The sequence below is a fragment of the Nesoenas mayeri genome (assembly GCF_963082525.1).
Source record: "Nesoenas mayeri genome assembly, chromosome: 1".
In the NCBI taxonomy this organism is placed as follows: domain Eukaryota; kingdom Metazoa; phylum Chordata; class Aves; order Columbiformes; family Columbidae; genus Nesoenas; species Nesoenas mayeri.
In genome coordinates this window covers 7,438,375-7,465,757 of record NC_137541.1, presented here as the reverse complement: position 1 = coordinate 7,465,757, position 27,383 = coordinate 7,438,375, and the positions used below count along the sequence as shown (strand labels likewise).

The following is a 27,383-nucleotide window of genomic DNA, read 5'->3' as shown; positions in this document are numbered from 1 at the left end:
GCCCATCCACCCCGGCACGGGGCCACTCGTAATCACCAGTGTAGCTAAATCTGTGCAGAACAGTCACCATTTCCCAGCTGAAATGTGACCTTTGCAAAATCCTTCTGAAAAGATGAGGACTTTCCAATACATAAAATCCCACCGAATCTGTTGAAACCTGGTTATAAGAGTAATGTTAAGAAAAGTTACTAGGCTTATTTTCTATTCCTGTTTAAGAACTTGGAGTATTTTTTTTTCTGTAATAGCTACAGGAATGTTGTTGCATGTTCCTGCGTGTGTCCTGATGCTGAGATTTTATCTTCACAACAATTTTTGGACTATTTTGTTGTTTCTCCCTCTAGCCCCCAAATATCTTTGGGATTAATCTTATAATGTATTTAACAAAGAATTCTCTGTTTTAGGTAATAGTAGAACGAAAATGGTTGAAGCTTGAAGAAACAACTTACACAGATCCCTTTGGTAAAACCAGGTAATTGCATCTCTGGCATTTCAGATTCCTATAATGTTCCCAAATGTATGGAGTAGCTCCAGGCTAGAGAACATGAGCATTAAACACTTAGTAAACACAAGATGAGATTGGTAGAGAATAGACAAAAAAAATCTCACTCTAGGAGATGTTCCAGCATGTGGGATCAAATTTGGCTCCTCAGTTCTTTTGGTCCCACTGGACCCCGGTTTACTTTGCTTTTCCTGTTCCTTGCAAACACGCTACACAGAAGCAAGTTCTCACCGTGCAACTAGACTGGGATGATCTGAAAGTCCTGTGGCTTTTCTGGTTCTTCAGTAAAAGATCCTTTCTCCCTGCTGGTGGTGCAGGACCTCACATACTATTGACAAGTTACTGTCCTGTAGTAGATTATACACCCATCCAATTATTTTCTATGCTTTAGTTGTGCTGTATTTATCTAGGTATGACAACAAGGCATTACTTCACCCCCTTAATGTATTAAATTCTGTACTGATTGCTTTCTCTAATGCTTCCCAAATTATCGACAAAGAATCCTTTTAAAAAACAGCGAAGATCGGACCTTTTGTAAAATGATTTTTATTGCTGGTGGATTTTTGGTTTTTATTCATCCCATTGCTTATTTTGAGAGATTCTTTGCTCTTCCTTGCCTGTGTGCTCCTCATGTGCTCAAGTGTGCTGAGAGTTCACAATAACTTAGACTATAAACCTTATGCAAAAGTAAGATAAAAGATAGAACGCATGTGGTCTTGTTACAAAACAGTCTTTCAAAATCTGGCATGTTTTATATATAAATTGCTTTATTTTGCTCTTTTCCAGGACCGCTTTTATAAGACTTCCGTCTTCTATGACAATCATTTATGTCTTTCCTTTGTTTTTAGTGCTATTAAACAATCACTAATTTAACTATTTTCTCTCTCCTTTAATAGGCAAAACAAAATTATACTACAGACATTTTATAGTGCCAGTGTATGGCAGGGCCTGCTGCTTCCTTGTGGGCCTCACTGTGTGATGGTATATTTTGTTTTTAAGTGAAAGTAGAAGATGACTTACCTATTCTTTTATTCTTTTCTCTGTGCTAAACAGAACTTGGGAAACTGTAAAGCGTACTGGCAACAAAAAGGGTGTTACAGCTGATGGTAAGACATTAGTGATTTGTTTGTTTGCATTTTTTCCTGTGAAAGCTCTCCTGATAAACTCACAGTGCAGATGTAGAGCTGATCTGTTTCTGAATGAATGAGCATGCAGAGCAGAGAGCTCAGCTGAGCTTGTTGCACCCCTGAGCTAATTAAATGGTAACTCAGTGATGAAGAATCAGAACCTTTACTGGGAGGAATGCTTTCTCAAGGTCATGGTATTGGCTTTAGAACAATGGAACAATTTCAAGGACATGATGGATGTGCTGACACAGAGTAGCTCACAGACTGGTGAGCTGGGTCTGTTACAGGCTTGCGATACGGTTCTTTTTGGGTAAAAGAGGGATGTGATTTTTGCCATGAAGGGAGTGTAGGAGGGTGTTCCCTACAATGGCTTCCAAACAGTTGCTGGAGGCAGGAGAGCCCTTTGCTACATTTTGGTAGTCTGATGCTCAGTCTTGGTTGGTACATGTGTCTCTCCTGTGCTGGGTAATGCGAAGATTGTGTTTTGTGCTTTCATTTCTCAGCGTGCATGGTCATAGAATCAGAGAATCGTTTTGGTTGGAAATGACCCTCAGGAACATAGAGTCCAAACATAACCTAAATCTGGCACTAAACCATGTCCCTAAGAACCTCATCTAAACACCTTTTAAACCCCTTCAGGGATGGTGACTCCACCACTTCCCTGGGCAGGCTGTTCCAATGCCCGACAACCCTTTCTGTGAAGAAATTTTTCCTCATATCCAATCTAAACTTCCCCTGGTGCAACTTGAGGCCATTTCCTCTTGTCCTATCACTTGCTACTTGGGAGAAGAGACCAACCCCCTCCATGCTACAAACTCCTTTCAGGTAGTTTTAGACAGCGAGGAGGTCCCCCCTCAGCCTCCTGTTCTCCAGGCTGAACAGCCCCAGCTCCCTCAACCGCTAATGATACAAGGAACTTAAATTAATCATTCAGGATTCTAGAGCAGGCATCTAAACATTTAATGCTCCGACTAACATTGCTTGAGTTCCTCTCCAGATCTAGTACTAAATATTCACTTCCTGCTACACTCAAATTTGATGTAATTGTGTCTTCCATCGCTATCTGTAGGTGTAGCAGTGATCGCTGTACTACAGAGAACTCTCCATTACGACTGCATTGTGCTAGTGAAACAGTTCAGGCCCCCAATTAACCGCTATTGTTTGGAATTTCCTGCAGGTAAGTGGGTGAAACATTAAGATGAGTCACATAAAGCCGACAGTTCGGTGTGTTTAGATGTACTTGGAGTAGCAATCTTAATGAAGCAGCTCTAACCAGAAAACCATAGTGAGCTCTGTAGCTCAGCATGCTATTCAGACACAGGAATATTTTGATAATGAAGAATACCAAATGAATTCATTTTAGCAGATTGAACACATTTTGCACAGTAGCCTGGTAGTAGAATATTGCATTTCCCTTCACTCTTCCTTTCTCTAAGAGCCGAAGCATTCGGCTTCTTTCCCTCACGATAATATCAACGCTGGTTTTTAGGATGGTCACGCGGTTCTGTGGATCATCAGCTGAAAACGTGGGCAGCAGGACGCTGAATCCAGGAACTGGAATCCTTCCTATAATGCTTCAGTTTATCCCTCTCTGTAAAAATAGCGAGGATATTTCACCTCTCCTGTAAAGCTGGATTAGATCTTGGGGTGGGTATTGCAGTTAAGTGCTAACTTTTTAATTGTTCTTGTGTATTATTTACCTCACAGGCCTCATTGAGGAAAGTGAGACTGCGGAAAGCGCCGCGCTGCGAGAGTTGGAGGAAGAAACTGGGTACAAGGGGGAGGTCGTCGAATGTACTCCAGGTCTTTGCTTTTTTTATATTCCCCCACCCAAAGCTAATTCTGTGTTTGGTGGGCACTCTGAATGTCTAAAATGCTCTAAACCAAAGGAAAAATCTATGCAGAAAAGTCTACGCCGTTTAGCAGAGAGTCACATCCCACACCTGTACCAGTGAGACTTTGGTCCTTGATGAGTCAGTTGCAGAACATCTGTTAAATATAAAGGACTGAAGGAACACTTTGATGATGTCTATAGGGGAAAAACTTTGCTATTAATTAAGATCCTTTAGACAAACTCCAATTATTCAAGCTGTGATTTGGCATTTTAGTCTAAAAGTCGAAACTGCTGGGCTTAATGTGAGAAAACAACACCTTAAGGAGAAAACAACAGCGGTGTGATGCAGCCTGAGTGGAGGTCACCCTCACGTCAGCTGTGGGGAGGTGACACTACTCAGGTTCTCCAGCTGGAAAGAAGAATGGAGAAAATAATAGGAGTAAGTCCAGAGAGCCTTTGGAATAGGATTGTTGCCAATCCAATGCTTCATAAAACAAAATGAAGGCAAAACGAGGATTATAAATAAAACTCGAGAAGGTAGGTGGAAAAGTGAGGCAACTGACGCATGATTTCAAGTAAATGTCATTACGGTTGAGACTTGGCTCTTGATTATTGGGTACAATTGCACGCTGGGGACTGAGATGGAGACAAATGATGGTAAAATTAGACTAACAGGCTGAGAGGTCTGTCCTGGAACTGTAGTTTACAGTTTAATCTTCAAGCTATGGAAAGTAAATGTAGGTGCTGAAATCTTACAAGGAATCTGGAAAAGAGCTGAGAGTTACAGAAACACTACTTTTAAGAACATGTGAAAACAAAGAATTGTAGATTAGTTTGGGTTGGAAGGGACCTCAGAGCTCATTCAGTGCCACCCCTGCCATGAGCAGGGGCATCTTCACCCATATCAGGTTGCCCAGAGCCCCGTCCAGCCTGGCCTGGGATGTCTCCAGGGATGGTTCATCCACCACCTCTCTGGGCAACCTGGGCCAGGGTTTTACAAAACTCTAATGAACTTTTCACCCCTCTTCCAGCATGACCATATGCTAAATATATGCTATCCTATTGTATCAAATACAATTCTGTGAAAGCTTTTGTTAAAATGTCAAGATGCCCAACTTCTGCTTTTGAAAAACTAATCTCTGCATGTGCTTGTTGGCAGCTCTCTGCTTGGACCCGGGTTTGTCAAACAGCACGACGCACATCGTGAGCGTCACCATTAACGGAGATGATGCTGAGAATACAAGACCGAAGCAAAAACTTGGTGGGTTTTATACCATTTATTTGAAAATTCTGAGAAGATAACAAAATAACTTGTTTAAAGGAGTTTCCCCTACCGCTGCATCTCTTGTCACGGCTGATTTAGATGCCGTATGTCCTTCAAATCATATCTTGCAGTCTAGATCAGCAGAGTTGTGTTTCTTTGCTAAATTTACAGGAGAGGCTTAGATGTTAAGGGGCAGCTGTTGGCACAGCCAGAATGAGTTTAGGTTCTGAATTTCAGTGTGGGCCATAAGTGCTTGAGCACCTACATATTGCTCTTGGTTGTGGCTTGTCCCTGGAAGTAACTCTGTTGTCACTCACGGTCAGTCAGCTGTCAAAATGCTTTTTAGTTGTAACTTGCTACTTTTTCTTTTCTCTTGCAGATGATGGAGGTACGTTACAGCTCACAGTGACAGTAAGGTCAAGTGTGATCTTTGTATGGCAAGTTTGACTTCAAAATCAGATCTGACTGACATTTTCTATTTGGGCCTGGCTTATCTCCTGACCCTAATCAAATCAAACATGCCTAACATTGACTGTGGCCTAGACATGAAAATTCCTGTGGGGCCTTAATTCATCAATTATCTTCAAGTAGCGCACCTGTAACAGTATCTTGGGAAATACAAGTTACTGAATCCACAACAGCTGCAGACCAAGCCCCAGAGACAACTAATTCACATAGACAGGAGGTGTCAGCCAACACACATTCATCCAGAACAAACTCTTTGTGCTGTTTTGATCTTCAGTCAGATTCATCTACAACCCACGACTGCACCAGTATCAGCCAAACCCAAGTCCCCTTGAACCCTCTGTTTTCCATTCTCAGGTCTCCTTTTAGAAGGGTTCTTGTCCTCCACAGCTGTCAGCTACACTGCTTTTCCCAGCTTTTTCTGCCAAACTTGTTTTTAGTGACCCCAGTCACTGCCTTCTCACATTTAATCGGCCTTTTTGTGATGAGAACGCACAGCTTTTGGATGGTGATGAACATTAATCCAGTTTGTTTCCCCTTTAAAATAGTACAAAACAGGACACCGAGGCAGATTTCCTCTGCCGTTCACTAATTTTAATCATTGTCTCATTTTTTTTCATCTCTCCTAGAATTTGTGGAAGTTATTTCGCTTCCAAAGAATGACCTACTGCAAAGAATTGATGGTAAGAGCTTTCTGACACGTTAAATGCTTCGAGAAACCATTAGCTTCCTTCTCATAGCTCCTCATGGCATTTCCCATTCTAGAAAATGGCATTTTAAACAAAAAGCTGTGAGAGACTTGGCCAGGTAATAGTGATAGCATTATGTGTTGGCATTAAGAATCATGTTTGTTGGAAAAGACCTTTTAAGATCAGCAAGTCCAACCATTACATTAAAGGAATTAGAATGCTATACATCTTCATTTTAGTAAGAGACTTAATTTATGGAGAGAAGTTTTAATGACATCTCATAATTTTCTTGTGTGTGTTTCAGAACTCGTAGCAGAAGAACATCTTGCAGTGGACGCCAGGGTTTATACTTATGCGCTGGCCCTAAAACATGCAACAGAAAAACCGCTCCAAGTGCCTTTTATGAAGTTCTAAACCTGGACAATGAGAAATTTAGTTGAAAACTGACAAATTTAGATGGCTTAGAAGTCTAACTCCTCTTGTAATAAAAGTCCTTTGCTTTACTTGTAGAGGAAAAAAAGTATTTGTAGGAATGATTCTGATATTTTTATCTAGAATTATGTAACTGACAACTGACTTCTAACTACTCGGTTTATCAAGCCTTGATGGAATAATCATAATAAAAATGCTGTTTAATTTTCAGAATGTCTCACTTCTCACTGTATTCATCCCTGCATTCAGGTTTCAGTGTAAGGAAGATGCTTAAGTAACTGCAGTTGGTGTTGTACCCGCACCTGCTCAGAATGAGAAAGGCAGAAGGAAGAACCACTTCTCTTCGCCACCTGCACAAGCAGCATCTGTGAAACAAGTGCAGGTGATTTTCTGCGATAGGAGCAGCAACATCTGCAGTATTTGAACCTGCAGCTTCAGGAACTTCTGTGATTTAGACATGAAGATGTTTTCCCCCTGCACTCAGCACTGGTGAGGCCAAACCTTGAATCCTGTGTTCAGTTTTGGGCAAGTTTCACGACAAGAAAGCCTTTGAGATGCTGGAGCACAAGTGTGATGGGAGCGGCTGAGGGACCTGGGGGGTTCAGCTGGAGAACAGGAGCTGAGGGGAGACCTTCTGATCTCTGAACTGCCTGAAAGGAGCTTGGAGCATGGAGGGGGTTGGTCTGTTCTCCCAAGTAACAAGTGATAGGATGAGAAGAAATGGCCTCAAGTTGCACCAGGGGAGGTTTTGATTGGATATTAGAAAACATTTATTCCCAGAAATGCTTGTTGGGAATTGGAACAGGCTGCCCAGGGCAGTGGTGGAGTCACCATCCCTGGAGGGGTTTAAAAGATGCATAGATGAGGCTCTTAGGGACATGGTTTAGTGCCAGTGTTTGGTTAACACACCTTCAGGGTATCTGCACAGTCAACTGCTTCTAATTGTGTAAACAACCACAACTGCTTGAAGGTTGGGATCTAAGAGTTGTCATAAACACAGGCAAATATCAAAATTTTGCCTCTGAAATAAGTTTAGATGAATGTGCATAATTAGGAAGACTTACCTTGCTTAGAAATGAAACAGAAAGCTTGCTTAATGTTTTCTTACCTTTACAAAGAATGCAAAGTTACTTTTAAGTTCAACATGAAAGAAGTCAGAAGAGATCAAAATGTGAAATCAAAGAGAAAGAGTCATGGATTAAAACTCAGCAGAAAAGTTCCATGATTTCAAGGGGAAAAATACTGAAATTGTTTTAGTTTTTGTTTTTTAATTAAGGCTGGTTAAAACAAATCAAAATTTATTTCTAGAAAAAGAAAGGATAAAGGGAAAGAAAGGAGCCTTACAGACCTACCTCACTATGCATGTTAGAAATGATCAAAACGTGCACATTAATCACGTTCTGTACAGATAATACACAGGAGAGAGCTTAATTAAATAAGTTTATTGTCTAACGTTTACAGTTGTTACATTGCCGCTGTAAAGTGCGACAACATAAATAAATTCTCAGCAGGAACATCTCGTTCCGCCCCCCCTTTCCCTTCCATGAACGCAGCTTTAGCAACCAGGCCTTGTTCTTCAGACTCACAAAAGCAAAGTGGACGCGAAGTTTGGGTGGCAGTTTTCACAAGGACACGGTTTAAATAAAACTACTGGGCTGCGTTGCTGGCGTGACAGCAGCGAAAATAGAAACAGAAACGCCCGCGACCCTGCGATGCAGCAAATCCACCACAGAACCAGTTACGGGTGAGATAAGTATCAGTCTGGTGAAATGTTTAACGTGTCCACCCTTAGAGCTCAGAGAAAGGTGCCTGGGTGGAGACACCACGGAGGAATAAGGAGCGCTGAGTTCAATGATGGGGAAATGCAAGTTAAAAAAAGTATAAAAAAATTAAATACAGGCTACAAATTTGTCAAGAATACTGGCACACGGCAATCTGAACTCTTATTAAGGACAGGGAAATTAATTTAACATTTTAATGCTGTGTGCAAAGACTGATAGTGAACTGATACATTTTTACCATCTCACTGTAGTGTTGGAACAGCAAGGTAGATGAATTATTTCCAGCATTACAGGCAGCACTAGATAATACTTAAACGAGATAATGTAAACTTTATCCTTAAGGCAGCTGGTACTAACGCTGCACACGGGCACTGCTCGATGCCCGTCACAGTAATGGGACATGGAGCACTTTAAAACAAGTAAAAAGATAATAGCATTATTGGACTAAATGATGCGTATTGTCAACATACTTTCCCTTTCACACAAACCATGAACTGTTTGGACATCTAGAAAAATAATGCACCTACTCCTCCGACTTCGGCTTGTTCTTTTACAAATATTTCAAAATACTGATAAATAATAGTGACCGCAAGCAGAATGCCAGTGCCAGACCCAATGGCTCCGAGAAAGTCGGCCAATACTGAAAGGGCCCCAATGCACAAACCACCAAACGCAGCTGCTGTAGGGATATACCTGCACCAACAACAGAACAAAGCATTCAGCATCATGATTTTTCACTCAAGGATTCTAACAATACATCTGCCACTAAAACATCCGACTAGAACATTGAGCAACAAATTTAGCATTGCAAATGCAACTCTGCCATTAGCTCACGTTATCTTCCATGTTGGCACAAACTACAACAAATGTTCACTGATAGGAAAGCTGTGGGAATAATTGAACACTGGCAAAGCTTTTCAATTCATAGTATAACAGTTTTATATCTATGAGTGCTACGTAACCTCCACGAGACTAAAAACAACTGCTTGGACTTAAATACGTAGGGATAAAGCTACTTTTCAATATAGATCTGCAGGCTTTGCATACTGCGTAAAAGATCGCTTTGGTAGCGTCATCTTAGTTCAGTAATGGTAAATTAAACACCTGTAAAAATCAAGGTATCTTCCTTTAACAAACATGGAAGCGTTTCAACCCAAATTCCCTCATTATGCCACTTAAAAACAGTACAGGTTAAATCTCTTCCCTACTGCTATAAACATCTTCTTTATTACTGGGAAAAGCAACAGCGGGATGGGAAGAATCTTGGCATTTGCAGTGGAAACAGGTTGGACGTTTTCCCAAGAATATCTGTTCTAAATGACACCTCCCCAGCTTAACCGCCCGGTAAAGCGGCACCTGGAGTCAGCGTCTCCTTACCTGTTGAGCTCGTGAACCATTGAGGTATCTCTGTGGCCTCTCATCACCATTTGCTGTTCTTTGAGTTGCTTGGCAACCTGCAAAAAACCCATAATTTTATGAAACTTCTGCCGTGTTTCACAGTCACCTGATATTTAGTCAGAGCAATACCCGATCAGTTAGTAAATCAGAGGCCGTGTTTGAAAACATTTGGGCACGTTATCAGAACACCTACATCTTTGGCTGATGAGCCAGACACTTCAATCCAAGTCTTCGAGAAGAACGCACAGGATCCCAACATAAATATTATATAAACTATTACATGGACAGGATCGTCAAATATTGCACCCATGGATTCTGGAGGGGACAAGTAGTAGCACAGGCCACCAACTGGATATGAGCGAGCAGGGCCACCACCACTGACATCCTGCGAGAGGGGAACAAACAGGCAATTCGTTATTTCTCACAGACCTCTCACAATCCTGTCCCATATTTCTAGAGGAATTAATCTTAAGTGGTTTTTAAACAGCTTTTATATACAAAGATTAAAAAGTATTCCAGTTTTATGTTGGTTAAATACCAAAGTCTAACAATGAAGTAATACATACAAATTGGATGTTGTAGGAACAACCCCAGGTTCCAGTATAAGTTGGGGAATGACCTATTAGAGAGCAGTGTAAGGGAAAGGGACCTGGGGGTCCTGGTGGACAGCAGGATGACCATGAGCCAGCACTGGGCCCTTGTGGCCAGGAAGGCCAATGGTACCTGAGGTGGATTAGAAGGGGGGTGGTTAGTAGGTCGAGAGAGGTTCTCCTGCCCCTCTACTCTGCCCTGGTGAGACCACATCTGGAATATTGTGTCCAGTTGTGGCCCCTCAGTTCCAGCAGGACAGGGAACTGCTGGAGAGAGTCCAGCGCAGGGCAACAAAGATGCTGAAGGGAGTGGAGCATCTCCTGTGTGAGGAAAGGCTGAGGGAGCTGGGGCTCTTGAGCTTGGAGGAGACTGAGGGGTGACCTCATTAATGTTTATAAATACATAAAGGGTGAGTGTCATGAGGATGGAGCCAGGCTCTTTTCAGTGACAACCAATGGCAGGACAAGGGGTAATGGGTACAAACTGGAACACAAGAGGTTCCACTTAAATTTGGGAAGAAACTTCTTCTCAGTGAGGGTGACAGACACTGGAACAGGCTGCCCAGGGGGGTTGTGGAGTCTCCTTCTCTGCAGACATTCAAACCCGCCTGGACACCTTCCTGTGTAACCTCATCTGGGTGTTCCTGCTCCGGCAGGGGGATTGGACTGGATGAGCTTTTGAGGTCCCTTCCAATCCCTGACATTCTGTGATTCTGTGATATAGTTTTATGCAGCTGAAAAAAGTGGTAAAATACTTACTGCCCACTGTCCTAGTAAGTTCACCAAGAAGTTGCCACTAAAACGAACAGACAACATCTGGGAAATGACGTAGAGGTTGGAAACTAAGGCCGACTGCAGGATGATGGGAATGTTGGAGGTATAAAAGAGCTTGATAGGATAACTACTGTACTGTCCCCGGTATCGGGCAGACTTGATTGGTAAATCAACACGAAACCCCTACGGGAAAGAATGCAAACACACCAAGTTTAGTTCCAAAACAGATGGAATTCCCTGTGTGCCGAAAAACTACTCCTGACCGCAGAGTTCTTGCTGGAAAAATGAGGAATACAAGGTCTGGGACAGTAAAACTCACACGCTTTCTGCTACAGTCTGGATTACAGATTTTAAGGATCTCTAAGAGTTACTGCTTTGTTGTTTTATACTCCTTTTACATTATTATCTCTCATCTGCTAAATGATATTCCTCTGAAATACATTCTACAGAACAGAGTTTGATAAAAGCCTTTAATGGCTTTTAACTTAATTAGCCACTTAACAGGAGACTTTGTGTAGTCAGACCAGCCTCCTGTTTGCTGGGGCGGGTTCCTATCTGAGGAGACCCAAGAAAAGCCACATGGATTTGAAAACCAGAGAATTCAGTAAGTATTTACATTTAAAAAGAAACACTAGTTAAGCATTTCAAGAAAATTATACGGAAAAATCAATAAGCTATGCATTAATTACACGGTTGTTTTCTAGAACAAATCTCTATCATACACTCCCCAAATAAGCAAGGTTCTCTAGCTCTGTCCAAAAGCATTATTTTAAGTCAATTACGAATATCACATATATTATTTGTATGATACAACCACTGCAGTTCCAGAATCTGTTTTTAGTAAAATTACTCTCATAGCATGTCTGGCGTTTAATGGAATGTGAGATTTCAGCATCTGGCTATAAAATGTAACAGCCATCCTGCCACAGAGGTATATTACTGAAATAATACTGAAATCAAGAGTTTCTCACTTAAAGCTGAGATCCTTCAGTTACTCCAACCGCACTTTTGCATTTGTGTGTAGGGCCCATGCGCTTTTCTACCTTTGCAACTGCAGAGCTGCTATGAAGAATTTCTCATTTTACCTGAAAATATATGACTACAGCAAATACAAAGACTGTAGCAATCAGGTTCATGAGATTGGGCAAATTCTGTCGGTAAAAAGCTTCCCGCAAAGCCCGGACTTTGTCGGTTCGTGTGGCCAGAAGGTGAAATAATGCGATCACGGCACCTTCAAACTCTGTTCCTGCACCAAGCAAAAAAGTACAAGAAATTTAATCTGTAAATTAAAACCTTTGGTTTTTTTAAAACAAAAGTATCTTTCTTTTGGAAATTTTAAGAATGACACGTGCAAAATTAGATACAATAGGACATAAATCCTGGTACGACAGATATAACACAGTACAGGATTCTGTTTTAGCATATAGAATGTAGAATAATCTACCAAAACATTATACCTGGTGGAAACAATAATAAAAGCCACACACATGAACACATGAGAGAATACTCTCTTTGTTCTTCTTTTCTGAAGGCAGAAGAATTATTAGAAGGAAGAAATAATAAACAAAGATAAAAAATAGCTTTAGAAAAGCAGCCATAAAATGCAATAGACAGAACTACTAAAAATCAGGTGAAAATGAAAGCGAACTAAAAACGTGGGTCGGGATTTCAAATGTTATGTATTAAAGTCATTAACTTATTGATGCGAAGGGGCTGTGTCTGAAGTTGTACGGCCAGGGCCTCAGGACAAGCAGATGTTGTCAAATGTTGGCTGAGGACTGAGATCTGAAGCCTCTGAAGAACCAAACTAACTTAAAGCAATTTGGAAGCATCGAATACAACAGCATCCCACAGACACCACCAACAGCTGGATCATAAAACACTCCTCTGAACACAGAGAATTTCTCATTTTCGCAATTTCTATGGACTAAATTATGTTAAAACCAGACTATTTCCCTTTGGAAATGCAAGAATCTTCAGTCAAGGGGCTTTGAGTTCCATTTTAACTACTGCAATTCGAATCAGCAAAAGCAAACTTGTAAGTTATTAATCTTCACGTAAGTCAGACCACATTTTCATCTTCGGTGTTGGACAATTGACTTTAGAAGCTAATGGTCATACATCAAACATTTTTAATAGCCATTTAATTAACATCTGATAGTTTATGTACAGCACACACCCACTGAAACATGTTGTAATTAATTGTAATCGCACACTTACCTCTGCCAGTGTTGATGGTAGTGGGACTAAAAGCCTTCCAGACAATGGTTTCACAGATATTGGTGGCAATAAAGAGGGAAATACCAGACCCCAAACCATAACCTTTCTGTAGCAATTCATCTAACAGCAACACAATCAAACCAGCAACAAACAGCTGCGGGAAAAGAAACAGAACTGAGCGGAAACAAGAATAAATCACGTCAGGAATGACATATTCATTCCCTGCTCCAGTATTTTCATCATGCTGGAGAGCAATCACGAAGTTTTTCAGCTAAATAGCATTCATGCAGCGTTTGTGGCCTCTCACGTCCAAACGCGTCTCACCTGGCAATGATCCCTGTGACGTCTCAACACTGACGCCAGCAAACAGATTACTCAGCAAGCACTTTTTTTCAAATAAGTGTTTAAGTTTGTGCATTTGCTGCTTTGGCTCAAAGCTGCATCTGTGCCATTGAGTGGAGAGCGTTCCACAGCACTAAGCAGCAGCTACTGCGTTCAAACTCTATCAATTCCTCTATTTCTAATCAAACAGCCACTCCTATCTGAAATATTTTCGATATTAACTATCCCAACTCTCTCCTCCTTTATGGAATATTTAGAATTTCTCCTATGTAGACAAACAGATACAAAGGATGATGTTTACATAAAGGGCAATCAGATATAGATTTTTTCCTTCTAGCTATACTGTACCTAACCAATCTCAGTTACACACAAAACAGCTCATTACAAACCTGAATTATAATAAGAAGACAAATTCCAGCACCCATTTCAGCAGGATCTCCATACATTCCAGTCATAACATACACAATGGCTTGCCCAATGGTAATAATCATCCCAAATACTAAAACAAGAGAGAAAGCAAATCCTTTAAAAAAAAAATCTGCTGAAATTGCCTACCAAAGAAATCTCACATGTAGTATCACTTAGGCAGGCTGCTTTCCCAAGAATAAAAACACGCTTATTAATTTTAATTGGAACAGCGCTTACATTTCTGAGCTCCGTTGAACAAGGCTCTGTCTTTTGGGGTATCACCGACTTCAATGATCTTCGCCCCAGCCAGCAGCTGCATGATCAAACCAGATGTCACAATGGGTGAGATACCTAATTCCATCAAAGTACCTAAACAGGAAGAAAAATTAACACAATTGCCATTCAAGCATCTCTCCTAAAGAATTAATTAGACTCCGAGGATATCAGGTCTGGTGAAAGGTTTCTGACCTATAAGGAACATTTTTCATAAGCCCTCAAAGATATACATTCCAGTACAGGTACGATCAGAACAAAGACTGTTATCTCCTCACAAAAGAAGGGTGTTGTGTTAAAATCTGATTTTGATGGCAACATGAGAAACCTACATATTAATTCTAATATGCTAACGCTAAAAGCTGATGCCCAATGAAGCTTACCAGGCGCTAGCTGGCTTTTTGGCATATAATATCAAGGAACTTTTCACTGGAAGGTGTCTTGTCCCTGGTGGTTTATTCTGTTAGTGCTTCAGCTGTCACATTTGTCAAAAGTTTAATTGGGAAGAACACAAAAGAGATGCTGCAGATCCACAGTGGCTGATAATGCCACTCTGGGAATCACTGACTCTAGTTAAGAGCACAGAAGTTTGGGGTTAAACGAGTTCTTAACAAAACAAACAAGGTCATTAAGATGCTCTACTCTACCAACTCACCTACTGGTACAATGTCACCGAGGTGTCACCTTCCAACTGTTCACAACTTGAACAGCGTGATACAACTTCATAGAACACTACCTGCTGCAGCACATAGGTGGCTATTCCAAAAAACCTGCCTGGTTTTCCCTTCCAATCACTTCATCTGGTGTAATACAAACCAAGGCATCACTCCCTTTGCTTGTATCCTCAGACCGATGCACCTGTAACACCAGAACACTTGATACTCTAATTTAGAAATATTCTCAGCAAGGTCTTGTTCAACCACTGACACCTGGTTGAATTCTGTTATAATGTGGTGTGGGTGCAGAGCTCAACGTACACAGAGCAACTAAACTCAGGAAAACAGCCCACCTCTTACCTGTACAATATACTCTCCCATCTCAATACAGAAACGTTCTTCCACATCCTCTTTTTACAATGCTGTTGCTTCAAAAAGATCACTTTTTTAAATTTAGCTTGTCCTTTGGCTAATACAAAATTTTTTCTCCTATCCAAAGATATCGAAAGCTTAAAAAAATTAAATGTTGAAAATTTGGATGAAAATGTAAAAAAATTTAACTACCAAGTGATGAAACTCTCCACATTTCCCAAGCTAGAACCTTAAAGAAAACAAGTTTGAGTAAGGACGCATTTTACGAGTTTAACATTCAATTAAGGCAGATCTAATTACTTTTGCACCTTCTTTTACATTATCACTCAAGGGACATAAATAATGCGCATTTTTTTTGGCAGTAAGTCACAATATCCACCAGGGAGATTCAAAAGAGAATCAGCATTCTATTCTATTCTATTCTGTTCTGTTCTATTATTCTATTATATTATGTTCTATTATTCTATTCTATTCCTATTCTACCCTATCCTGTTCCTATCCTATTCTATCCTGTTCCTATCCTATTCTATCCTGTTCCTATCCTATTCTGTTCCTATCCTATCCCTATCCTATTCCTATTCTATCCCTATCCTATTCCTATTCTATTTCTATCCTATCCTACTCTATTTCTATCCTATCCTAATCTTACCCTATCCTATTCCTATTCTATTTCTATCCTATCCTACTCTATTTCTATCCTATCCTAATCTTACCCTATCCTATTCTTATCCTATCCTATTCTATTCCTATCCTATCCCTATCCTATCCTACTCTTACCCTATCCTATTCTCATCCTATCCTATTCTATTCCTATCCTATCCCTATCCTATCCTACTCTTACCCTATCCTATTCTTATCCTATCCTATTCTATTTCTATCCTGTTCCTATCCTATCCTATCCATTTAAGTGTAACTCTGCTCTCCAGTGTAGTACAGTAATGTTCCATCACAAAATTACCAAGAAAATTATTAATAAATACCTATTTAGCCACAGCAGACTTGTAAAGTCTCAAGGAGAATCAGTGACAGAAGTAGCACAATCTGTAAGGTCATATGGAAGATGAAAACAAGTAAAAACTGTATATAATCATTTAATTATTTTGGTTGGAAGGGACCTTTAAGATCAAAAAGTCCAACCATAACCTAAATCTAGCATATCTATAGCTGATGCACCTCAAAGCTTATCCATCCTCACACCCCAGCTCTGCAGGGCCCCTTCTTTGGTGGAGCTCTCACAGTATCACAGTATCACAGTATGTTTGGGATTGGAAGGGATCTCAAAAGCTCATCCAGTCCAATCCCCCTGCTGGAGCAGGAACGCCTAGGTGAGGTTGCACAGGAACATGTCCAGGTGGGTTTTGAATGTCTCCAGAGAAGGAGACTCCACAACCCCCCTGGGCAGCCTGTTCCAGTGTCTGTCACCCTCACTGAGAAGAAGTTTCTTCTCAAATTTAAGTGGAACCTCTTGTGTTCCAGCTTGATCCCATTACCCCTTGTCCTATCATTGTTTGCCACCGAGAAGAGCCTGGCTCCATCCTCGTGGCACTCACCCTTTATATATTTATGAACATGAATAAGGTCACCCCTCAGTCTCCTCTTCTCCAAACTAAACAGACCCAGCTCCCTCAGCCTTTCCTCATAAGGGAGATGCTCCACTCCCTTCAGCATCTTCGTTGCCCTGCACTGGACTCTCTCCAGCAGTTCCCTGTCCTTCTGGAACTGAGGGGCCCAGAACTGGACACAATATTCCAGGTGTGGTCTCCCCAGGGCAGAGTAGAGGGGAAGGAGAACCTCTCTAACCTACTGACCACCCCCCTTCTAATACACCCCAGGATGCCATTGGCCTTCCTGGCCACAAGGGCCCAGTGCTGGCTCATGGTCATCCTGCTGTCCACCAGGACCCCCAGGTCCCTTTCCCCTACACTGCTCTCTAATATGTAATTTCCCAATTTCTCTCATTCTGTATTCCCCTTTTCCCACACATCTGTCATTTATTCAGAAACTGCTTCTGGCAAGTTCTGCCAGTAACTTGTTCAGGAACTTGGAGTTATATGTGCTGCTCAATAATACTGTTAGCTGCCCCTTCCCTCTTACAGTATAAGGAAAAGGTGACTGTCCATTCCCTTCCCACTTTTTTTTCCAGAGATGAAGACTTAAAAGACATTTGGGATATACACATTTCGTGGCAAAAACACACTTAGTTTTTTAAGATCTCTCTCTATAGATTAATTTCTACCTTGAATTTTTCCTGGTGCCTTTTCCTGAGTGTTTTTTCAGTCCCTCTATATCTTTCATGGCACAGCAGATCAGAACTGTGTGCAATATTCAATTTGTACAGACGTGTCTTCTGATCTTTTCAACTAGTTCTTCAGCTACGAGATCTTCCTTCTTATCCCACAATAGCTTTATTTCCTGAAGAGCCTTTAAGAAGTTGTCCTAGTTTCAGCTAGGAAAGAGTTAAGTTTCTTCCTAAAGGTGTACTGCGATGTTTTGGATTTAGGACGAGAACAATCCTGATAACACACTGATGTTTTAGTTGTTAAGCAGTCACGGACTTCTCAGCTTCTCATGTCACACCAGGTGCCCAAGAAGCTGGGACAGCTGACCCAAACTGGCCAAAGGGACATTCCATACTGCTGGAGCAAATAAAGGACCCTGCACTCCGATTCAATGTGAATTATGTTAAAGCCATTTATTACAGAAATAAGCCTCCTTATATATGCAACTATTCTTTGATCAGGCGTCCACGCTCCAATCACGCATTTGCTAATTGGATATCATCCATGCTCACGACCTGTCCACACGCTGGAGTCTCACCGCTGATAGGTCCGTTGATTTACGTCATGTTGAGGCTTTGTTAGTGTAGAAATGCCTCTCGCCCATGGCAGGTCCTGTTTCCAGCTTTCTAAGTTGGCCTTGAAATTCCTTTGGGCCTGGCTAGTTCAATAACAAATCTCCATCTAACAGAAACCCATCCACACCATACCATCTGATGGTATATATGCTCAGTATATACTTTGGGGAAGGTGGCTGGAGAAACCGATACTCAGGAACAGGCTGGGTATCAGCTAATGGGTGGTGAGCAACTGCATTGTCCATCACTTGGTTTATATATTATTATAAATAATACTATTATAATTTTCCCTTTCTGTTCTATTAAACTGCCTTTATCTTAGCCATTGAGGTTTACCTTTATTCCCAATCCTGTGCCCCATCACACTGGGAGTGGCGGGTGAACGGCTGTGTGTGCTGTTTAGCTGCCTGCCCAGAAATAATCTGAATTTAAGAAGTGTTTTTTGGGCACCTCCCCTATTGTCTGGAGCGTTCACTTCTGCCTAACTACCAGAGTGCTCATTTCAGTTCTAATTTTTAAAAATTTTAAGCATTATTGCACTATGATATTTTCATATTTTTGTTAGTGTTTGCCCTGATACCAAAATCTAACATGTGAAAGCATTCAAGTCATTATTATTATTATACTTTCTTTCATACTCGCATCCTAGAGTCTACACATTGTTCAGTTAAATCTGTTAAATGTTATGTCTGTGTTAAATATTATGTCCTCTCTCTTGGAAACCTTTACTTATCCAACAGCAAGAAAACGAGGATGTCAAAAACTTTAGGTTTACCTCACATCCTCCAATGTCATCTAGTCAGTTGACTTAGATGAAAATTAACTTTCCACTCCTGCTTTTTATTGACTTCACAGTCTCTTAGTCTCTCCTGGGCCGCTGTTATCCTGCTGTCTGGGTAGTGGATAGCATCTTTGGTACCATATGCTGCTAGCGAGACATGAATTAGATATGCAACTTCTGCAGTAGAGTTTGAAACAGATAACGTATTTACCTTGATTTGTTACCTTCACTAGTGTGACACAATTTGCCATTCCTAAATAATTTGTACCTTCACATTAAAGGGTTCCACTGATTTTCTTTCAACCAGTTTTCCAAGATACAGATGAGGTCAGTGTCCTCATTTAGAGTCAGGCATGCCAGGTCACCCAGCTTAGATTTTAAACTACTTGCAATACTTCAAAGTTTTCTGACAGATTTGGTTGGGATCTATTTGTATATTCTCAAATAAGTTACTTTAGCTTTGCTAAACTATTAGCCTAATGATCTTTGCCCTCAGCTTTCCCACCTACAAATTATTCACCCATAATGTTGCCAAAATATTATGAGGTGTAACTGACTTGCACATATAAGGTATTTTCTACTCAATGCTCTGATACTGCCCGTTAGGCTGTTCAGAAGTGGTGGGGGAAAGGACTTCCTATCCCATATATTAATCAGAAAGAGACCTCTCTAAAATTCAAAACAGAATCATCCCAGAACTTGACAAGCAAGATTAATCTCATCTGCATGTCAAAGGAAACCCCATTCCTAAGATGAAGTACTCCTTAAGTATCAGTCAATTTTAATTACATGAGTGTCACAAACTTCACAAAGTATTTCAATGTGACATCTGAGTTGTATGAAATTTAACAGCCAACCCTTTTTCTCCTGCTTATATCAATACAAAACAGAGAAAGGAATAATCTACTAACCTCTGTTTGACGCAAGAATGACTCGCATCCAATAGAAAGGATCTGCAGAATCTGACGACATGATTCCAAACAAAGGGATCTGTCCAAGCACACGGCGGCATTAAACACAGACACAAAGCAGCCATGCATTAATCCAAAATTCTTAATGTATAATGATTCAGCTGTTACACTGTTTAATAACATTTATTCCAACTTGTTTTTTTAATTAAACCAGAGCAACTGACACCATCTATTTTAATCCTCCAACCAGGGTATGACTCAGAGGACTAAACTAAGATCTTTCTACTGGAAAAAGAAGAAAGCCCTAGAAAGAAGAGTCAGTGCAGATAAATCACATTACTGAAGATGTAAATGCCTGTCATATGCAGGTAGGGAGTACTACAGCCTCTCAAAAGAACAGAAAAAAAAAACATTAAAAAATAAGGTAGCCACCCCAAATCATTAACAGAAAAACATTACATGATATTCCATTGTTTATTTTGCTAATTTTTTGGTGGCAATTTTTAGTTAAAAAGAGGAGCAAAGTGCAGGAAACCACCTCTGAGAAGACAGATGAAAGCAGGGGGTTTTATGTTTTTTTAAACAGTCCTAAACATTGTATTGTATTTCAGTACAAATTAAAGACATAGCATAAACTACAATGTAAATATTTTCCTACAGCACGTTCGTATGTTCAAATTCTACAGCTGCGTTCTAAAATATCCCACACGGAACTGTCAAAGCCAAGTTTATACAATAACTACAATATTCCATATGTCAAATCTGAGGGATTTTGAGCTCTCTGAAAATCTCAATCACAAAACCAGTAGAATAGGGATCCACGCAATCTTCTAGATGAACTCCTTAAAACTCTGCTCTGCATCACCTGATTTTCTACTCAATTACTATAATCTTTTGTACAGTTTCAAAGTCTTGGTTATGCATCTATCCAGCATCCACCATGGATAAACTACACATTCTTCTATCTCTACTGTCATTCCCACCTCCTCCTCCCAAAAGAAAAGGTAGGTCTGAGAGCTGAGTTTTAGCTTTTCAGCATCACTTCACTGTTAAAAGATTCTTAAACCAGAATCTGACTGCAATGAGTAAGTTCAAGTGGATAACAATAACCTAAAAAGCCTGATTCTCAAGATGTACAGCTCATTTTAGATGTTTTAAGAGGTATGAAAGTTCTAAAATAATATGTTTCATTTAATACATGGATTCTCATTTTCTGCAATATCTACACATTCTTTAAAAAAACAACACTATCTGTTTGCAACCCCAGTACGGGTTCTAGGAACTCCTGCAACTGTGAGTAATAAAGATCACGTAAATGTTTACAAAGACGTGCATTGTGGAGGAGTTTTAGTCAATGTCTTTGTCAGTATATTCACAAAAACAAGTTCTAAATGTCAACTTAAACACCTCAGAAAAACATTTTCCTGTAATCTTTATAATCTCTCGGCTTGTTCAAGAGGAATCAGGTAAAACCAGTTTTATTTCACTTCCAGACTTGTCACTACTAAAATTTAAATTTAGCTATCAACAGAGAGTAAAGAATGCAGAAAATTGCTCAGTTTGTTTATACTACTCAGTGAATAATTAGCTTGGCTCATACTCTGAAGCCATCATCATTCATAGAATCATTTCGGTTGGAAGAAACCTTCAGGATCAATGACTCCAACCGTAACCTAACTCTGGCACTAAACCATGTCCCTAAGAACCTCGTCTAAACGCCTTTTAAACGCCTCCAGGGATGGTGACTCCACCAGTTCCCTGAGCAGCCTGTTCCAATGCCTGACAGCCATTTCCAGCAATATTTTTTTCCTAATATCCAAACTGAACCTCCCCTGGTGCAACTTGAGGCCATTTCCTCTTGTCCTATCACTTGTTACTTGGGAGAAGAGACCAACACCTTCCATGCTACAACCTCCTTTCAGGCAGTTGTAGAGAACGAGAAAGTCTCCCCTCAACCTCCTGTTCTCAAAGATTTAATAGGACCCTTCAGATAACAAGAACAAACATTCTGTATTTTAGACTAAGTAGAAAGCACTAAGTTTCTGAACAGACATACAAACAGTAATAAAGACTATTTCAGGGAATCACGTTTCTCTAACGGAACTTTACTTAACCAGAAAAATACATAACTGGAACTGGTAGGTCAACTTCTCACTCTTTTAACATTCTATTTTACATATACAGAATGCACATTTCCCAAAAGAGAGAAAACATCAACACCTACCTGGCAGCATACTAAGAAAATGAAGAGCGTGATGGCCGTCCATAGTACCTTCTCTCTGAACTGGATCTACAGAACACATTGCAGACATTAATGTGTTTCTTGTACGTAGAATTTTCATTGTACTCTCACATTAGCACTATATACTCTATCATTCAGAATTAAATTCTAAGATATTGAAACAGAAAGCATCATGTCTCTTTAGAATTTATTTTTAACATGATTTCTGATTTTATACGGAGAGACAGTCATGGGCTTCTGTGTAGTCCAAGAAAACTTATATGGGATCTGGCAGACAGGGTAGCTGACATTCAATTTGGAGAATATATTGTACACGTATTATTCTATTATAGTGGTTATTTACAGAAAAGCAACAGCATGGCTAAAAACATGGACATACCAGAACAAACACAAAAGATAATGCAAAAAACCCTTATCTTCAGTGATTAGCGTTCTAGGCTTCAACAGACTGGAGGCACTGTTTTGAAAGGCTGGAAGTCATTAAACTAAAGCACTACAAAGTTTTTAAAGAGATTTAACTGCTGTGAAGACAAGCGATAAAAACCAGAAGAGCCATGAATGAGTTTTGGATTGTAATTCAAAATATTTAGAATTAAGTTCTTCAAAAGGTGTTAGAGGAAGCTTAAATTCACCATTATGTTCAGGGACACAGATCACAAAATCATTTTTAAAGACTTGTTTTACCCTCTGAAATGTTTTTATAGATGAAGATTATACACTACTCTTAAAAGAATGTCAGATTAATGGTCATTAGTCCCTAATGCAACAAAGAGAGAATCTCAGAGTCACAGCATTGGAGGCAACTCTAACTAGTGCCAGGTGCAAGAAGAGAAGAATCACAAGATTTAAGTTTGAACCAGAGGATTACCCAAAGTGTGAAACAGAAATAAATTCACTTGGAGAGACCAGAGAACCGAGGTGCAGCGTTAGGTTCAAGTTCCCACCTCTCCTCCATGGGCCGTAAACATTAGGATAAGTGTGGTCACTGTAGACAAGAGTAGAGCAGCTACTAAAACGGGACACGAACTAACGTGTAAGAGAGAGAAATACTAGTTTTGTGCCTTCAACCACTGAATCTGCCTGTAAAGAAGTAACAAGAAAAAGGATTAGTGCCTGGGTTTGTAGGTACTGAACACTCACAGACAAGAAACTACCGTCCAGTGCAGCAGCGCAGCTTCTGAAGCTAAAGAAAAACCAGAAGCGCTCTGTATCTTTGTAAGTGAAAGCATACACTTACTTAAATTAAATTACAGAGATTGTTTTATTCTATTTACTGATATTGTCTCACTCTTTTAAAAGAGGCCAGATGCTAAAAATACTTACAGTACAAAGTTAAAAAAAGGAAAATAGTGACAGCAACAGATAAATTCAAACAGTGTCTTGTGTCAGACTTTATACAGTGCTGACCCACTTTCCCAAGTGCTGTTTGAATTCTACAAGTCAGATTTTAAGTGCAGACTTTTAAAAATGAAAACGCTTAGCCAAATTCTCTCTGCAGCCCAACAGTTCATCTTGGCTTCTGAGGTATCACACACTGTACAACTGCTCTGGCTCTCTCTGTAACTGCGGTGAATGTGAGCATCAGAGAAATTCTGCACCACCCAAATCACAGTTATTCACAAGGAAAATAGTCTCTGTGATTCAAAAAGAAAAAAGAAAGAGGGATCTGAATCCACCAGTCAGAAGCAGCAAGATACAGACTGGTACCAAAATATTCCAGCCACAAATGATAACTAGCACAGGACATTTCATCATCTGATCAGATTCAATGGGACGTTTTATTCCTCTGACATTTTTCTTAAAACTTGTGAAAATGAGGGACTTCAGCATCAGCTTCTTGGTGTTCTGAACAGTGTTCTACTCAGAAAAATCTGAATATGAACTGATACTACTAACTACAAAAAGTAGCAATTGCTTCTGTTAGTCAAGTTGGCCAAAATACAAAAGCAACACTCCCTAGTGCCAGAAGCAGCCCGCCTCCCTTACCGATAACAGCAAAATGATTCCACGAGAGCCCAACTAAATCCAACCTCATCTTCACAATCAATACAATTTTAGAAAAAATAGATTTCTATTTTGTTATCCTCATTTCTTGCCCCGGCCTTAACCAATACATTACAACTAATGATGTCTACCAGTGACAGATTGTAAGAAAACAATAAATAACCAAAAATTACAATTATATAGAATGACCAGGGTCACTTGATAAGACTATACAAAAGCAAGGAACGTAACTTAAAATGGTCAAAGGACTCATCGGTCTAAGCAAAATGTTCCCAATTATATTTTAACTTCAAATTTGTACAAATCTAGCAACTGGCAGTCATTGCCTAGGCAGTGACCTAGTTAGAAATAAAGACAAAGTGACCCAAATAGCAAGGACAGGAATCTTGGCACCCCTCTGGGCATCCTTCATCTGCTGATAGAGGACACGGGCAGATCAAGCCCCTCTGCCTCTCTGGCAAACAGAAAGGGATGAGGAAAAATAAAATAAAATAAAATAGAGACAAATCAGAACTGTCAATGAGCTTTACATCAATATCTGTAGATTTGTCTTTGCTGCTTCTTTCCATCCACTTCACTAAATAAAAATGTGATGGATGTAATCAGCTAATCAGGGATATGCCATAAATCATCAGCAGAAGATCACACCCAGTTTCACAGCTGCAGAAACAGACATGGGTATGTTCTGCCTACATCTGATGCATCCAAATCTCAGCGTCTCCCTCTGGAGATTCCTGCTGTGAAGATGCCTTTATCTGATCTAAACAACTTGTTTGGAAACTTGTTCCAAGAGGGAAAGGTGCTGGAAAGCAACATGGAAAGACGAATGGAGCAAAGAGCCAGGAGATTAATCCCAATCTTTTTAAAAATCAATCCCAGAGGAGAATAATCAGCAGTTTTTAGTGTATCTTCTCCACTCAATCCAGCAGGCTCAGCTATGGTTACTGGCACAAACATCTCTGCATCCAGTCCTAACATCTGGGAATCTCTCACCAACAAAGATTATTGTCTCGGATGGTTTCATGTTTCCAGCTATGTGTTTCCTTTTAAGAATATAGCCCAGAAAGAATTTTCATGTCAGTCATGACAATGAATATTAGCTAAATTTTTTACTCTAATTAGAACCTTTGTCACCTAGGTGATATGTGCTTGAATTTTGGAAGTAAAAAACAGTGGTTTGGTGTGTTTTTGTTTTTCGACAGGGCACATCTCTTTTTGATCTGCAGAAATTAATGCTTTTTCAGCTAGAAAGTGTGCCAAGAAATGGGGAGGATCTTCCAGGTCTCGAGGAATAGAAAGATCAGCTGTAAATGAACTCAGTTCACTGATTTCAGAATGAAGTGTAACATCCAGAAGGTGAACAGGAAGCAATTACCTGAACTATATCACACATCACTTTCCCACTTTGTCAAGGTGAATAACAGCTATGGGAGTAGAAATATTTTGTGGGAAAGACAGAAGTGAATTTGTGGTTCCTGAGTTACAGCACAAGCCTTTACTAAGTAATATATAAGCCAGCACAAAGTTGTGACCGGTATGCAAAGCCAACACTGGTATCCACGAAGACAAGCTTGAAAACTCTATTTTAGTATATTAAACCAGATCCAATCATATGGAGTTGAAACTAAATAAACTTAGTCTAGAGATGAGACTTAAAAAATAGTGAGTATAATTACCAAGTGGAACAACTTATCAGAAGGATGTTAAGAACTGATAATCATAATCATCTTTCACCTTAACATGGATTCCCCCTCGTCTAAAGAACACATTGTACTTTAAGGCCCACTCTCTGTATTTATATCGGAGTGTGGACCTGAATATCAGAACGTTCTCCTGTCTGTGAACCAATAAAAGTACGAACATAATGTGGCACTCACTTTTCTTTCCGGTTTCTGGATTTCGGGTAACACAGCACAGAATGGCTTAATAACTTCTAAAAATTTTACTGTTCCAGAAAAACAAACACACACAAAAAGAGATAAAAATACGTTAATGAACCTTTATGAACTTACTAAACTTTGTACAACTTTATATTTAACTTCTATGGGGGAAAATTAAGTGTAACACTTCATAAGTTAATTATTTCACCAACACGCACTTTAACTCAATGTCTGAAAACTAATGTTCTCTTCTTAAAACAGCTGAAAACAGGGCAAAAGATGTAAAAGAGAGTTCTTGTTCTAATCAGATCGGCCCATCCTTTTTTCCACAGCTGGAATCATTTTAGGTGAGAAACAGCACCATATATATCATCAGAAGTGAAATAAACTGTATTCCATCTAAAAATAAATGACCTAGTATAGGTCTGTGCTAGTTTAACACAGAAGCAAAGGACACTGACATAAAAAAGTATCTATACGGAGATAAATATCTTACGTTTTACAGAAATATTTGAGAAAATAATTCAAGTGCTAAAATATGTTTAGAAATCATAATTTAAATCACTGCAACACATATTCTGATAAGAACATCAAGGGATTTTATTTAACTTTTGATACATCTCTCTTCACAGTTTCTCCTTGAAAAATGCAGTAAAGCTCAACAGTGTGAGCTCTTATTTTTTGGGGGGTTGGGGGGGAAGGCACATATACTTGGTGGGGAGTTTATCCTCCAAATCTCATACATTATTCCCAGCCCTGACGCATTTGGAAAACCATAGAAAACAATCATCAGCACCTCTTCAAAGAAAATGCATTTACTACCCCGCAAGACAGTTTAAGCAACATTTTGGTCAAAATGCCGTGTTTATTTTACATTTTGCTGTAAGGCATTTCTCTTTATTCCAAGCCCTCAGGTCACCAGAAGATGCACAGAATCACAGAATGTCCTGAGTTGGAATGGACCCACAGGATCATCGGGTCCAACTCCTGTCCCTGCACAGGACAACCCCACAGTTCACACCATGTGTCTGAGGGTGTTGTCCAGTCTCTTCTTGAACACTGTCAGGCCTGGGGCTGTGACACCTCCCTGGGGAGCCTGTTCCAGTGTCCAGCACCCTCTGGGTGAAGAACCTTTTCCTCATGTCCAACCTGAACCTCCCCTGGCACATCTTGCTCCACAGAAAGCGACGCGGCTTCCGTGTTAAAATATTAAGCCCAGAGGGAGAACAGAAGATAAAAATAAACCCAAACCAGCACAAGGCGGTGGCTGGTCTCACCCCGTGCCCGGCAGCACGGAACCCTGCCCGGCTGCGGCTTTCCCGCTGCCGCCGCCTCCTCGGGGCGGCCCCTCAGCCACGCGGCCGCCTCAGCCCGCCGGGCCGGCGGCCGGTCACGTCCTGCCCTCACAGCGACAGCGACCCCCTCGCCCCGGGCCGCTGGCTCTGGGCCCGAGCGGGCTCCCCGGGCCTCCCCCCCGCCCAGGTCCGTACTCACTGCCCATGGCGGCGGGACCGGCGCCTCAGCCGCTGTCACCGCCGCTGCCTCCGCCGCCGGCCGGCGCCGTCACGTGACGCCGGCCGCAGGGCC

At 40.5% G+C, this 27,383-nt stretch overlaps 2 protein-coding genes across 13 annotated transcripts in view; one reads left to right on the top strand and one right to left on the bottom strand.

The window, feature by feature from the left end:
* Positions 1-6,378, top strand: part of NUDT5 (nudix hydrolase 5) — a gene marked incomplete at its 5' end in the record, with an annotated part of 9,590 nt that extends 3,212 nt beyond the window's left edge. The window contains 7 exons of the mRNA XM_080357070.1: positions 402-469; positions 1,553-1,605; positions 2,696-2,803; positions 3,334-3,429; positions 4,620-4,721; positions 5,819-5,872; positions 6,183-6,378. Of these exons, the coding sequence (XP_080213196.1) occupies positions 402-469; positions 1,553-1,605; positions 2,696-2,803; positions 3,334-3,429; positions 4,620-4,721; positions 5,819-5,872; positions 6,183-6,292 (591 nt within the window). The 3' untranslated portion in view covers positions 6,293-6,378. The remainder of the gene's footprint in view (positions 1-401; positions 470-1,552; positions 1,606-2,695; positions 2,804-3,333; positions 3,430-4,619; positions 4,722-5,818; positions 5,873-6,182) is intronic.
* On the bottom strand, positions 1,086-27,383 carry SEC61A2 (SEC61 translocon subunit alpha 2). Of its 12 annotated transcripts, XM_080356969.1 has the most exons (14): positions 27,291-27,346; positions 25,794-25,861; positions 22,857-22,992; positions 21,895-21,960; positions 19,671-19,749; positions 18,315-18,385; positions 14,061-14,192; positions 13,805-13,914; positions 13,074-13,227; positions 11,939-12,099; positions 10,839-11,036; positions 9,683-9,874; positions 9,469-9,545; positions 7,763-8,784 (listed from the first exon to the last, which is right to left on the bottom strand). In XM_080356969.1, the coding sequence occupies exons 4-14, from the start codon at positions 21,935-21,937 to the stop codon at positions 8,598-8,600; spliced, it is 1,404 nt and encodes a 467-aa protein (XP_080213095.1). In that variant the 5' UTR covers positions 21,938-21,960; positions 22,857-22,992; positions 25,794-25,861; positions 27,291-27,346; the 3' UTR covers positions 7,763-8,597. The 12 variants fall into 12 exon arrangements, with proteins under 12 accessions (XP_080213099.1, XP_080213095.1, XP_080213094.1 ...); XM_080356968.1 differs by lacking the exon at positions 22,857-22,992 and having other exon boundaries at positions 27,287-27,383; XM_080356967.1 differs by lacking the exon at positions 22,857-22,992 and having other exon boundaries at positions 27,291-27,363.